This window comes from Cynocephalus volans, chromosome 8 (assembly GCF_027409185.1).
Source record: "Cynocephalus volans isolate mCynVol1 chromosome 8, mCynVol1.pri, whole genome shotgun sequence".
Classification (NCBI taxonomy): Eukaryota; Metazoa; Chordata; class Mammalia; order Dermoptera; family Cynocephalidae; genus Cynocephalus; species Cynocephalus volans.
This window is the reverse complement of record NC_084467.1, coordinates 28869808-28882914: the sequence shown is the minus strand read 5'-3', so window position 1 is coordinate 28882914 and position 13107 is coordinate 28869808. Positions and strand designations below refer to the sequence as shown.

The 13107-nt window shown below is 44.4% G+C and overlaps 1 protein-coding gene across 1 annotated transcript; it reads left to right on the top strand.

Moving 5' to 3' along the window:
* On the top strand, positions 1-10040 carry TRAPPC3 (trafficking protein particle complex subunit 3). Its single transcript, XM_063106082.1, has 5 exons — positions 1-156; positions 7340-7437; positions 7678-7777; positions 8852-9034; positions 9504-10040. Exons 1-5 carry the CDS (start codon positions 115-117, stop codon positions 9621-9623), a joined length of 543 nt encoding a protein of 180 aa, XP_062962152.1. The 5' UTR covers positions 1-114; the 3' UTR covers positions 9624-10040.
* The last annotated feature ends 3067 nt before the right edge of the window (positions 10041-13107 follow it).

The window sequence follows — 13107 nt, the reverse complement described above, 5'->3', positions numbered from 1 at the left end:
CATTGAGTAGGTGCCGGTCAGTCCTGAAGGCTGAGGGGCGGCGGTTGTGTCGAGCGGCGTCTGAAGGGGTCGCCAAGCGGACTTGTAGCGAGGCGGGGCGGGGCGGCCGGCACCATGTCCAGGCAAGCGAATCGTGGCACCGAGAGCAAGAAAATGGTAACTTGGAACGCGTGACCTCGGCGGGAGGGACGGAACTGAGGCGAACTGGGGAAGGGGCTCGGCACCAAGCCCGAGGCGCGATTGGGAAAGGGCCCCCCGTGACCTCTAGGAGGGGGGTCGCTTGGAGGGTGACTCTGGGGGCGTCCCGGGCCTGAGGCTGGTTGGAGGACCGCTGGACGAGCTCCGCTTAGGACACCCCTACCCCGAGGCCTGAGTGCAGCTCTGTGCTAGACCAAAAGCAACACGAGTAACATAAATAACAGTAAAACAAACCATTTATTCCTCTCGTACTACGTGGTAGGCATTGGGCCAAGCACTTTACCTACATTATCTTATTTAATCTGCAAAGTAATCCTATTAGGTGGATAGTGTTATCGCCATTTTACGACTCAAAGAGGTTACGTAAATTGCCCAGATTTACACCTAGAAGAGTTAGGATTTGAACCCGTGTCTCTCTTAACTGTAAAGCTAATGCTTCATACTATTAGGCTCTACTGTCTCTCACACTGGCCATGGCCGTTGTAACGTACGCTTAGATACTGGTCTTGACAGAAAGGATCTTTCTATTCAGTGGAATAAGACATGGGCCAGAGTGAGCAGAGTGGTGCCCCCGTAATGGGGGTGCGGAGGAGGCGGCTCCCTTCTTGTCCTAGAATAGTGGGACACTGTTTGGTCCCATAAAGTTGGGTTGGAGGCTGGGGCTGGAAAGTGAGATAGATAACATTTTTCTCTGAACTGAGGGGCCTTCCTGGCAGGTGTTCCTTTTCTTTGGCATATTCTTACTTCTTCCAGAATTGCGCATACTATGTCTTTGTTTTCGAATTTAAAAACGTAGTATCTGAAGTATGCTGGGCGACCAGGGTCCCTGTGTTGATACTCCCCTCTAGAGGGGATGACTTTCCTCACACCTTTGCAGTTTACACCAGAAACAGCCAACAAAAATGGGCTGCAGGAAGCCTTGTTAATCCAGAGTGGTACTTAACCTTTCTTTCTCAGACCCCTTTTTAGAAGCTGATGATAGCTATGGATCTTCTCCTCGGAAATATTAAATACACAAACATACACACAAACATTTACTTACATTTGGAGGGGGTTTTTGGGCCTCCTGAAGAGACTCCATGAATTACAGGTTAAGAATTCCTGTTTTGAGGCTGGCGGTTCAGCTCAGTTGGTTAGAACACAGCCTTGTAACACCAAGGGTTCAGATTCCCATTCTGGCCAGCCTCCAAAATAAAAGAAAGGAATGAATTCCTGTTTTGTAGGAAATACCAAGAGTTAAAAGAAAAAGAATATTTTGCTAGGAAACAGTGTCATGTAGGGGAAAATACACGGACATTGGTTGGAATTCTGGCTTACTCAATTGATCCTCAGTGTCCTTATCTATAAAAGGGGGTAATTAATGCCCTATGATTAAATGAGAGTGTAAAATGTGAGGGGCATGGGAAATGTTTGTTTCCTCCTCCTTTTCCTACCATATGAGCAGAGAGGTCTTCCTGCTTGGTTTTCATATCTTGCTCTTGTTTTGTACTTTTTTTTTTTTTTTTTTTTTTTTACCTTAAATCAATACGGAAATCTTTATACTACTTTAGCGGGAACCTGCAGTCTGCACCTCCACCCCCAGTATTCTTCATTTCAGTAAAGTGAGGTAGTTAGGGAGGAGTAGTAGCATACTTCTGCCCTGAAGACTATTGCCATTTCTGTCTCTGCTTGGAACTCCCTTCTCCCAAATAGTCACCTGGCCCATTCCACACTTCATTCATAGTTACTCAGATGTCACCTCCTCAGAAAGGCCTTCCCTGACCACCTGACTATTATCTATTCTCTTACTCTACCCTGTTTTTTTCCCATAGCACTGTCTATTTAATTTTAAATATTTCATTATAAATTATATATTTGTTTCTTTTCAGTCTCCCCCACAAGAATGTAAACTCCGTGAGGGCAGGGATTTGTTTTGTTCAGTGCTCCATTCCCAGCATTTAGAATGATGCCTGACACTGGGCAATCAATATATGTTTGTTTTTTTGTTTGTCTTTTTTGTTTGGTTTGGTTTGGTTTCGTTTTTGGCAGCTGGCTGGTATGGGGATCTGAACCCTTGACCTTAGTGTTATCAATACCACGCTCTAACCAACTGAGCTAACCAGCCAGCCCCTATATTTGTTGAATGAATGAAAGGAAGGTTTGAGTGTATTCTCTCATTCGGTTCATACTGGTGCCTATTCAGGGCTTGTCACATGATCCTCTCCTCTCTGCATGGGGAGTCTACCCCTCAAGCAGCCCTCTTCCCAATCGCCCAACCTTCTGCTAATTACTGTGTTCAACTTAAGTCTTCCAAGACCTAAATGGTTAATATGCCCAAGTAACCAAATCTGTACTTTTAGTCTGGGCAAACAAACAGCCTATTTGTCCACCAAACTTTTCCTGAGCACCGAACATATGCAAAGCTCTGTGCTAGATGCTGTGGGAGATGCAAAGGTGAAGTCCTAGTTTCTAACCTTAAGAAGCACATACTGTGAGGGAAACAGAAATGTACACAATACAGGAGTATAGTACTGCCTAGGACTGAGTCCTGGTTTCACTGCTTACTTGCTGTGTGACCTTGGGCAAGTTTTTTCATTGTTCTGAGCATCAGCTTCACCATCTTTTTTACAAAAAATAAAGGAAATAATAATAGTCCCTATATTATAGGGTTGATCTGAGGATTAATTGCAAGAATGCATGTAAAGCTAGAAGTGTAACAGTGAAGCTAGAACACAGTTGACACTCAGTGTCATCTATCATCCTTATTGGTAAAGCTATTAGCCTTTATGTGTCTATGTAGTGGTTAGCTCTTGAATCCCATCGACAATGAGTCCTCCCTTTCTTTTGTGTCATGTTACTAGTAACCCAACCACAGTGTCTCTATTCTCCAGAGCTCAAGTGAGTTACTACTTAAGTAGCACGACTTAGAGTCTCCATGACAGGAGTCCACAGGGTAAGATAGAGGACTGGACCCAGTCTTGTTACTGATCCTCTTTCCCTAGCTGCTGGAGGGGATTCATATTGAATTATCTGTTTTGACAAAAATAGTATGATTCTTTGAGCATTAGCTCTAAGGATCAGCTCCCTCAAGGGGATTTGATGTTTTGTTTGGGGCATCAACTGAAAGGCTTTCTGAAAACCATCAAGTGGTGGCTCACCTGAGAATAGGGCGTGGCTTAACTTACCCTTCTCATGTTGTGACTGACTTGGAGATCATGTTGGCATAGCTGCCATAATTCCTATGGTTTTCAGTCTGCAGTGCATGTTCAAGTCCATTATCTCATTAGGTCCTCCCAACAACCCTATGATTGGTATGACAGATTACTGTTCTTGTATGAAGAGATTAAGGCTTAGCAAAGCGAAGTGATTTACCTGAGGTCTCACAGCTATTATGTGGCAAGTCCAGACTCAGAATCAGGTCTTCTGACTACAAACCCAGTTTTCTTTCTATATGCCTTATTAATTGCTAGAAATATCTTTATATTGATTCAAAATATCCCTCCTTATTTCTTGCCCTCCTTGAACCTAGTTCAGAGTGCTCTCAGGCACCACACCACATAAAACCAAATTAAGAATAAAAATATCAGGGGGCTGGCCAGTGGCTCACTTGAGAGAGCGGGGTGTTGATAACACCAAGGTCAGTGGTTCGAATGCCCATACCAACCATCTGCTCCCAAAAAACAAAACAGTAGAACATTAAAAATAAAAATATTTCTTGAGTGCGTGCTATGCCATAGATGCTCTACAACATTATTTCATTAGAATTGCATAGTAATCCTGATGGGCAGATACTACTGTCACCATTTTATAAATTGGAAAAACTGATGTTCGGGGAGATTAAGCAAGGCTTAGAATAACAAAGTGTTTTGCAGGACAGTGCTCAACCATAAGAAGGATGTTGGTTTCTGTGAAGACATTCAGAAAGTTTCATAAATGTTAATGACTATTACTGTTATTATGAAATATAGTTAAAGCAGTCTGAAAATAGAAGTGTTGCAGAAGAAATTCATGTTTCTTTTGGCGGGGGAATGTGGTGCTTAGGTTCAGTGAAGAAATTCGACTGGCTGAACTACCTGATCTTTACAGTCACATGGGAACTTTCATTATAAGGGTCACAAGGGCTAAAAACCCAGGACTCCGTAACTCTTATTACTTTTCTGACTTCCTCTTCTGTTCTCTCTCTTGCTCACTCCTCTGTAATGATGCTTGTCTCGCAACTGTTTCTCAAACATGCCAGGCATACTCCCACCTCAGGACCTTTACACTTACTGCCTAGAATTTTTTCACCCAGATAGCTTCCTGGCTTACCCTTACCTCCTTTAGGTCTTTGCAGAAATATCACCTTAGTGAGACCTTCCCTGATTACCCTGTTTAAAATTACACCCCCTCTCCTCCAGCATACACACATACATGAACATAAATACTCCCTAATCTCCTTTTGTGCTTTGTTTCTCTCCATAACACATATCACCATCTGGCAAACCATGTATTTTATTTATTTCTCTGTATTGTCTATCTCCCTCCTATTAGGTAGTCCTTGGTACATAGTAAATGTTGAATAATGTTTTTCTTTTTTTTTTTTTTTTTTTTTTTTTTTTTTTTTTTTTTAAAAGATGACCGGTAAGGGGATCTTAACCCTTGACTTGGTGTTGTGAGCACCACGCTCAGCCAGTGAGCGAACCGGCCATCCGTATATGGGATCCGAACCCGGGGCCTTGGTGTTCTCAGCACCACACTCTCCCGAGTGAGCCACGGGCCGGCCCTGAATAATGTTTTTCTACACCATGGCCCCATGCCTATCTTTAAAGTATGAAGACCTTTAAGTTATATATTTATGTCACTAACTGTTCTAAGTAGTCTTGGTTCATAACCGAAGATGGAGACTTGCAACTTAAGAGAGGTTATGGAGAGCCTGGGTCAGGGATCCCATTCCCAGATCTCAGGCACGTTGATTCTGTGACCACGGACAGATCTGTCCAGGACGTTGCTTTTTCTTATCGATAAACTAGGGGCAGCTACATGTGTAGGTGCTTGATAACATCATGTTTTGCAAGTTATTTGGCATTATGGTGGGCAGAGACTCTTGGAATCTCCATCCAAGGGCTCATTAATAATGGAAGGAAAGCTGTCCTGATTTAATGCAGTAGTGCCAACTCTCTGGTAACTGCTGGACTGCCTCCATCCATTCATGCCCTGGCTATTCTAGTGCCAAACCCTTGACTTTACTAAGAAATCATTCCCTTCTTTAATAGCTTCCCCTTAATTGCCATGTTTGGTAAATGGTCTCTTGGAGACACCCTGATCTGACTGTTTTAGTTAAGTTAAAAAAGCCTCCTATCCCCAACTGATTTTCTTTGACTCTAGTGCAGCTAAGTTTTTTTTTCTTCCTTCCTTCCTTCCTTCCTTCCTTCCTCCCTTCCTCCCTTCCTCCCTCCCTTCCTCCCCTCCTCCCTCCCTCCCTCCCTCCCTTCCTTCCTTTCTTTTTTTTGTTGGGGGGAGCTTGTTAATATTGCAGTTGTGGGGAACAGTGGATAGAGTGAAAATTGGCTTGGAAACCTTTGGTTTTAGTCCCCTAAAATTTATTTTGTCACTAATTAGCTGTTTGTCCTTGGGCAAATTGTTTAACCACTCTGGGTCTCAGTTTCTTCATCTCCAAAGTGGGATTAATCCCTCCCCTTTCTGTTTTACAGTTATTGTGGGATGGAAAATAAGATGATGAAAAGTAGAATGCAATATGTAAGCAAAAGGCAATCAAAGTATTGTTCTTGCAAGGACCCTACCACTGGGCTATGGGTTGAAGTGAGGAACATTGGGTTCTGAGAGCAGGGCCTTAACATTTCTTAAATTTTCTTCCCCAGGAAACTTGAAGACAGAAAGGTATTTTGCTCAAAGTCTGACAAGTCTCCAATCAGAAGGGAGTGGTTGGGTGGCGGTCTTGGTTTTTCAGCCTTATTTCTGAGTGAATCCATTGGTCCAAATATGCTGTTAACATGTTTCTCACTTTGACTTTGATGATGCCTTTCCTTCCTGATGGCTGCTTTTATTGCATAGTCTTGGTATTTGCCATTCCTTTCCCCTTCCACGTCTTTCTGTTTCTTGGTAGGTAAGTGATAGGATTCTTTTTTTTTTTTTTTAAAGATGACCGGTAAGGGGATCTTAACCCTTGATTTGGTGTTGTCAGCACCATGGTCTCCCAAGTGAGCTAACCGGCCATCCCTGTATAGGGATCCAAACCTGCGGCTTTGGTGTTATCAGCACCACACTCTCCCAAGTGAGCCATGGGCCGGCCCAAGTGATAGGATTCTTTATCTAAGAAAGAGTTTCTATGATTTTAACTGCAGTTATAATAGAAACCAATTCAGGTCAATATTTGTGTTCCAGGTACATAAAAGATTATATTTCTTTCAGAGTTACCCCATTTCCTCCTAACCTTTTAGCAGTGTGTCAAGAGGAATTTTTTTTTTTTTTTTATCATGCTGTTGACTTTGGAGAGGGGTTGTCATCAGTTCAATGGACTTTGTCTAGGACTTCCTTTCTTTCCCATGGACTGGGCCCTTGGGTCTTCTGCTACTCCTGGGTAGAGCCTTGGGAGTACAGTTTAACTGTAGGCCAGGGCATTCTTTTTTCCCCCCTGATGGCTGGCTGGTATGAGGATCAGAACGCTCAACCTTGGTGTTATAACACTGTGCTCTAACCAATAGCTAACTAGCCAGCCCTAGGCCAGGGCATTCTAAGGCATGGAGACCCATTGGTCATACCTCCTAACACACAGAGACTAGTTTATAAATGTCTACTTCGGATGTGTCTTTCACAGACTCTGGGGAATGACTACTGTTCCCACACCAGATTCTGGTGACCTGAGCTTAGGCTTGGCAGCTATAGTGGAGACTTGGACTGGCAGAAGCCCACCTTGGTGTGTTGGGAGAGTGATTGCTCAGTGCATGAGGTGTCTTTTACAGCCTGTTTTGCAGTGGGTCTGGCTACAGACCTGCCATGTTCACCTTGGGAGTCCAGATTCTCTGGCCACTCCACTGGGGATGATGTTCTTTCCCTTCAGACACAGGAGACCTTCCTCTGAATCCTGACAGTTGCTGATGCAGACCCTCACCATACTTTCTCTTTTGTGCTGCTTGGTCCTGACTGTCTTTTGGATCTCTTATAGAGCTCTGAGCTCTTCACCCTGACTTATGGGGCTCTGGTCACCCAGCTATGCAAGGACTATGAAAATGATGAAGATGTGAACAAACAGCTGGACAAAATGTGAGTGAGCTCCTTTGCAAGAGAGACAGGAATGGGGCTCCCCAGCGCACCGAGTCTACATTGTCCTTTAGAGCCCAGAACATGGTCCTTTCTCTCATATCCAACAATTTGGGTACAGTTGAGCTCATTTATTGGGATATTTTGAGATTTTCTCCATTTTTCCTTTATCTCAAGCAGCCTTATTTTTAGACAGAAGATATTTAGACCTTATAATAGTCTGTTACCTAATTTCCTTCCCAGGGGCTATAACATTGGAGTTCGACTGATTGAAGATTTCTTGGCACGGTCAAATGTTGGGAGGTGCCACGACTTTCGGGAAACTGCGGATGTCATCGCCAAGGTCATTATCCTGGACCACCTGGCCATGCTGAAGGAGTGCCATTGGGAGATGCTACTTACCAGTCTCTCTATCTCCCTTAGAGAGGCCCTTTGCCTCCCAAAAGACTGGTTAGGCAGCTCTTTGGGCCATAGAAGGCTTCCTGGTGGTTTGGGAATAGCACAGATTATGAAAAAGGGAAGAGTGGTTGGGATCATCCCTGTGGATTAAAGCCTCAATGAAATCAAAGCCAGATCTCCACTGTGAAGGTGTAGCAGAGTAGCATGGGGTTAAGAATGCAAATTTTGGACTCAGACAAACCTGGCTTCAAATTCTGGCTCCAATACTTACTAGTTCTGGGTTCTTAGGTAAGTTGCTTTTAACCTCTTTAATTACCAGTTACCTCATCTTTAAAAATGAAGAAAATGAGAGCTACCTCACAGGGTTGTGTAAGGAGTAAATGAATAATGCACATGATTCAGGTCTAATGAATGCACTTAGTATAGTGTTGTACATACAGTAAATGGTATTAATATTAGTGCTATATATTAATAAATGATATAACACCTATAGCTTTTTGTTATCAGTTATCTAAAGGTTGGTTCTTTTGGTTGTAAGCATGTAGGCCATACCCAAATTCTAAAAAGGGTTCATAGTGGGCAGAGCTTTGTGAGGCTTTGGAATTAGGAGGGTGGATAGGGAAGGATGTCATCAGAGTAGATCTGCCCCAGTTACCTATATTCAATTTCAAGAAGATGGGTTCAAGTAGCACAGACAGGACAGGAAAGAGGGCAAGGGCCTCTCTGCGCTCATATGCTGGTTCAGGGCAGCCACCGTCAGAAGATCAGTGCTTCCTTCCACTGAGAAGTGTAGGTAGACGATAGTTGTTGTGTAATTGTATGATGCTTTAAAGGAGAGGGGTGCAGAATCATGCACAGATGCTTCTCCATTTTTGCCCAGAATATCAAATCCTTGTTGTCTTACAGAGGCCTCAGTTTTGTTCCTGAGCCACTTATTTCCCATTTGCCAGTCCTGTCACCTTCCCCATTGTATAGTTCCTACTGCTCTTCCCTATAGTGCTGTTGTGTTTCTTGACAGGTGGCATTCAAGATGTACTTGGGCATCACTCCAAGTATTACTAATTGGAGCCCAGCTGGTGATGAATTCTCCCTCATTTTAGAAAATAACCCCTTGGTGGACTTTGTGGAACTGCCTGATAACCACTCATCCCTTATTTATTCCAATCTCTTGTGTGGGGTGTTGCGAGGAGCTTTGGAGATGGTAAGTGGAACTCTTTACCTTCTGGGACACCTGAAATGTAGTAGGGGCTTGATAAATGTTTGAATGAATGAGAGAAAAGAAAGGCCTTTGGCTCAATGCAGTGCTTTACTGCCTGCCTGAGATAGAGATGATGCTGAGATAGGATCTAAGTTGGATGTCTCTACATGATAATGATGCTCCCTACTAGGCTAGGAGGTGGTGCTGTTAGTCCCCGCAGCCCAGGAACGTTCATTTCCAGATTGTCTTATTTGGTAACTATCTCATTCTTGGGCTTTCTTTGCTAAGTTGCTCCTTAATTTTTTGGGCCCGCTGTCTTCTGCAACAGAACATTGGAGCTGGCAATAGTCCTGTGGGAAACCAGCCCCCTTTCTTTGGCTGCTGTTGGTGTGTCAGTTATAGCCCCATCTCCAGTGGTTCCCCAGAGGCTGTGGTTTGGCAGCTGCCCCTTCATTTTCCCACTGTCCCCCAGGTCCAGATGGCTGTGGAGGCCAAGTTTGTCCAGGACACCTTGAAAGGAGACGGTGTGACAGAAATCCGGATGAGGTTCATCAGGCGGATTGAGGACAATCTCCCAGCTGGAGAGGAATGATCATGCCCAGGACTTGAGGGCAGCCAGCAGGAGCACTTGTTGGAATCAGAAAGCCTCAGTGCTCTCTGCTCTCTAAAACTCAGTGACTCTTTAACACAGATATTATATATTCTTCTAACCTTGTTTCCATTCTCCTTGCTAATAAAGAGCAGACTGTGATATAGTCCATTTACCCCACAAGTGTGCACATTCAGGAGGCAAATTCTTTGCTCTCTTTCCCTTAAAAGGGGGCTGGATACAATTGTCCTTGGTTGGACTAGAAGGAGCTCAGACCATTTTACATTCCTGTGTGATTTTTCCAAAGCAAAACCCACTTTGACCCCATTAAGAGGCAGTCCTGGCACACCTATCTCTGGGCCTTTAGAAAGCCATTGGTAAATGCCTATAGGGAATTTGGGGTTGTGGGGTAGAGGGAAGAAGGGCTGGGAGGGGGTGGGTAGGAATGCTAGCTTTAGTATGACACACTGTAGGGCTTGCCGGGAAAGGGGAGCCAGTCATTCTGGAAATACTGACTTCTGGGAAGCCACCCAGGTCTCTCATTTCTCCCTGCTATTTGGAGGCGACATCTCGTTTTACAGAGGGTCCATCCTTTTTTCTTACAAATTGTTCAATAAAGACACATTCTTGAGTGAAATCCCAATCATGTCCTGTTTTCTTTCTGCTCATCCCCAGCAATTTTGTTAGTATGGGCTAAGGGACAAGGTAAATTCCTGGGCCCTGTCTTGCTTTGACCTGGACTAGCAATGGCTTCTCCCCACAGACCGGAGAGTCTGGGAAACTTGGGAGCAAGTAGTTGCAAATAACACCCCTTCAGAATCATTTTTGGCTCTAGTGTCTGTAGCAAAATTTAGAAGCAGACCATTATTTCAGATTTGCCTAAAATTGACTATCCTGGGCTCTTGGCCACTAAGTTGGGAGGTGTGGCTAGAAAGACCCCATAAATCCTGGTGTTGGGGTACCATTTAATTGAGTGTTTACCACGTGTCATCCACTACTGAACACTTTGTTACCTAATTCACAATAATTCCATTTTTAGAGCAAGGCCCTAAAAAAGTTGCTCAAGGTCATACAGCTAGTAAGTGGAGAAGCTAGGGTTCAAAGCTAGGCCAAACTCAAGCCCATGTTCTTAATGATGATGCTCTTTTGATGCCTGGTTCCACTCTGGGGGAGGAGGGGAGCAGGCCTGCAGCTCCCCTCCCAGCCTTATTGAGCTTGGGATAGCTTTGAAAGGGAGGAAGCAGAGGTTGTTTCAGGCCATACCTGGTAGCACTGTTCTTGGGATCAGCCTGGGGCCTTGATTCTAGGCACAGGTATTGGAGCAATACTGGGCCCCAGGCCTTCCCCAAGGTTAGTAAGCAGGCCTGAGATGAGGATAGCCAGGTATAGATGCATTGTGCTTGATGTGTGTCTTGGTTGTGTAAGGGGGGGACCAGAGTTCTGAGACCCCAGTAAGGGGGCAATTTGCACAGGGTTTGCTGCCTCTATCTGGGTTAGGCTACTGAGGAGGAGGGATGGTCATTTTTGTACCCCTGAGTATAGGGAGGTTCATCCTCCCTCTGGGATCCCATCCTTCTCTGAGCCTCTTTACTTCCCCCTCCAGGGACAGTTTTGGGCCCCACAGCAGGCACCTTATTTTGATCAACTGTATCCTTAGCACCCAGTGTAGACCCAGTCACGCCAGAGTCTCAGTGAATGAATGAAAGATATTGAGGGATATAATTTGAAGTTGGGTAGTGTCATGCTTCTGACTTTATTCACTTATTTATTTTCTCAGGATTGCTTTGGCTATTCGGGTCTTTTTTTGTTCCATATGAATGTTTGGATTGTTTTTTCTTTTTCTGTGAAGAATGTCATTGGTATTTTGCTGGGGATTGCATTGAATCTGTAGATTGCTTTGGGTAGAATGTACATTTTCATGTAATTCTTCCCATCCAAGAGCACATCTCCACCTTTTTATGTCCTCTTTAATTTCTTTCAGTAGTGTTGTGGGGAAAGGGGAACTCTTTCTACACTGTTGGTGGGACTGTAAATTAGCACAGCCATTATGGAAAACAGTATGGAAGTTTCTCAAACAACTAGAGATAGAACTACCATATGATCCAGCAGTCCCACTACTGGGTATATATCCAAAGGAATGGAAATCATCATGTTGAAGGGATACCTGCACTCCCATGTTTATTGCAGTTCTATTTACAATAGCCAAAATATGGAACCAGCCTAAGTGTCCATCAACAGATGACTAGATAAAGAAAATGTGGTATATCTACACAATGGAATACTACTCAGCCATAAAAAGGAATGAAATTCTACCATTTGCAACAACATGGATGAGTCTGGAGAAAATTAGATGAAATAAGCCAGACAAAGGAACAGAAATACCACATGTTCTCACTCATAACTGGCTGCTAGGAAGGAAGGAAGGGAGGGAAGGAAGGAAGGAGGGAAGAAGGAATGAAGGAAAGAAAGAAAGAAAAGACCACAACAATAAACTTTCAGAAGGAGAGAACAAACGTAAGGATACTAGAGATGGCGGGGAGGGAGGAAGGGAGTTTGAGAAGTGATAGTTTGGGCAAAGGACATAAATATCACGATTTGTAAGAATGAATGTGCTAATTATAAATTAAAAAATTTTTTTAAAAAGATTAAGGGAATGAATGTCAGGGCCCACATGTAGAAAGCTTTGTGTAATGTCTGGACCCCGCCAAAGAAAGCTGTACCACCCTTTCCCTTCTCCCAGGGGCCCTTGCCTTTCCTCTCCCCACCACTCCGCAGCCTACCTTCTAGCAGCCGTTTATATGACATGAGGTTTTGGATACTTTCTTTCCCAGAGTTAAACTTGGGCAACATTACAGGGTTAGTGAGCTGTGAAAACAAAGCCTCCTTAGTGACTTTTTACCATTTACAGCCCCACAATTGTGTGATGTGCACCCAGGGGCTGAGCAAAAGGAAAAGGCTGGGGACTACAGAGCTACCTGGAATATCACCTCATCATCTTCCCCAAATGAGCCAAATGTACAAGCCCCAGCAACCTAACTTCCTGGCCCCACACCCCATCCCCACACCTGTAGTTGATTGGTTGTAGATTACATATTCCTTTGCCTTACTGGACTGTGAGGCTGAGGTACCAGCACACTCCCTCCCAGCAAGACGGGACAAGGTTTCTTGGCTATATGGGAGAGGCTGACCATTGAGGAGTGTTTCCAGGGAGCCTAATGAATGGCAGAGTTCTGGGGGCTGGAGGAGCCAGGGCTTGCGGTCTTTGGGCTTGGGGCTGGCTGCGTAGGGCTCTAAGGAAAGGCCTCTCTCTGCAGCCTTTGGCCACCAGGGGTCTCTAGATCACTACCATACTGTCCCAGAGAGTGCCCATTGGATCCCTTGTTTTCAGAATTTGCGAGAAGATGCACCTGATGGAGCAAATCTCAGAGGCCAGTCTGAGCCCGGAAGTGCCCCCCTCCTCCAATCACCCCCACGAGAACTGAAAGCA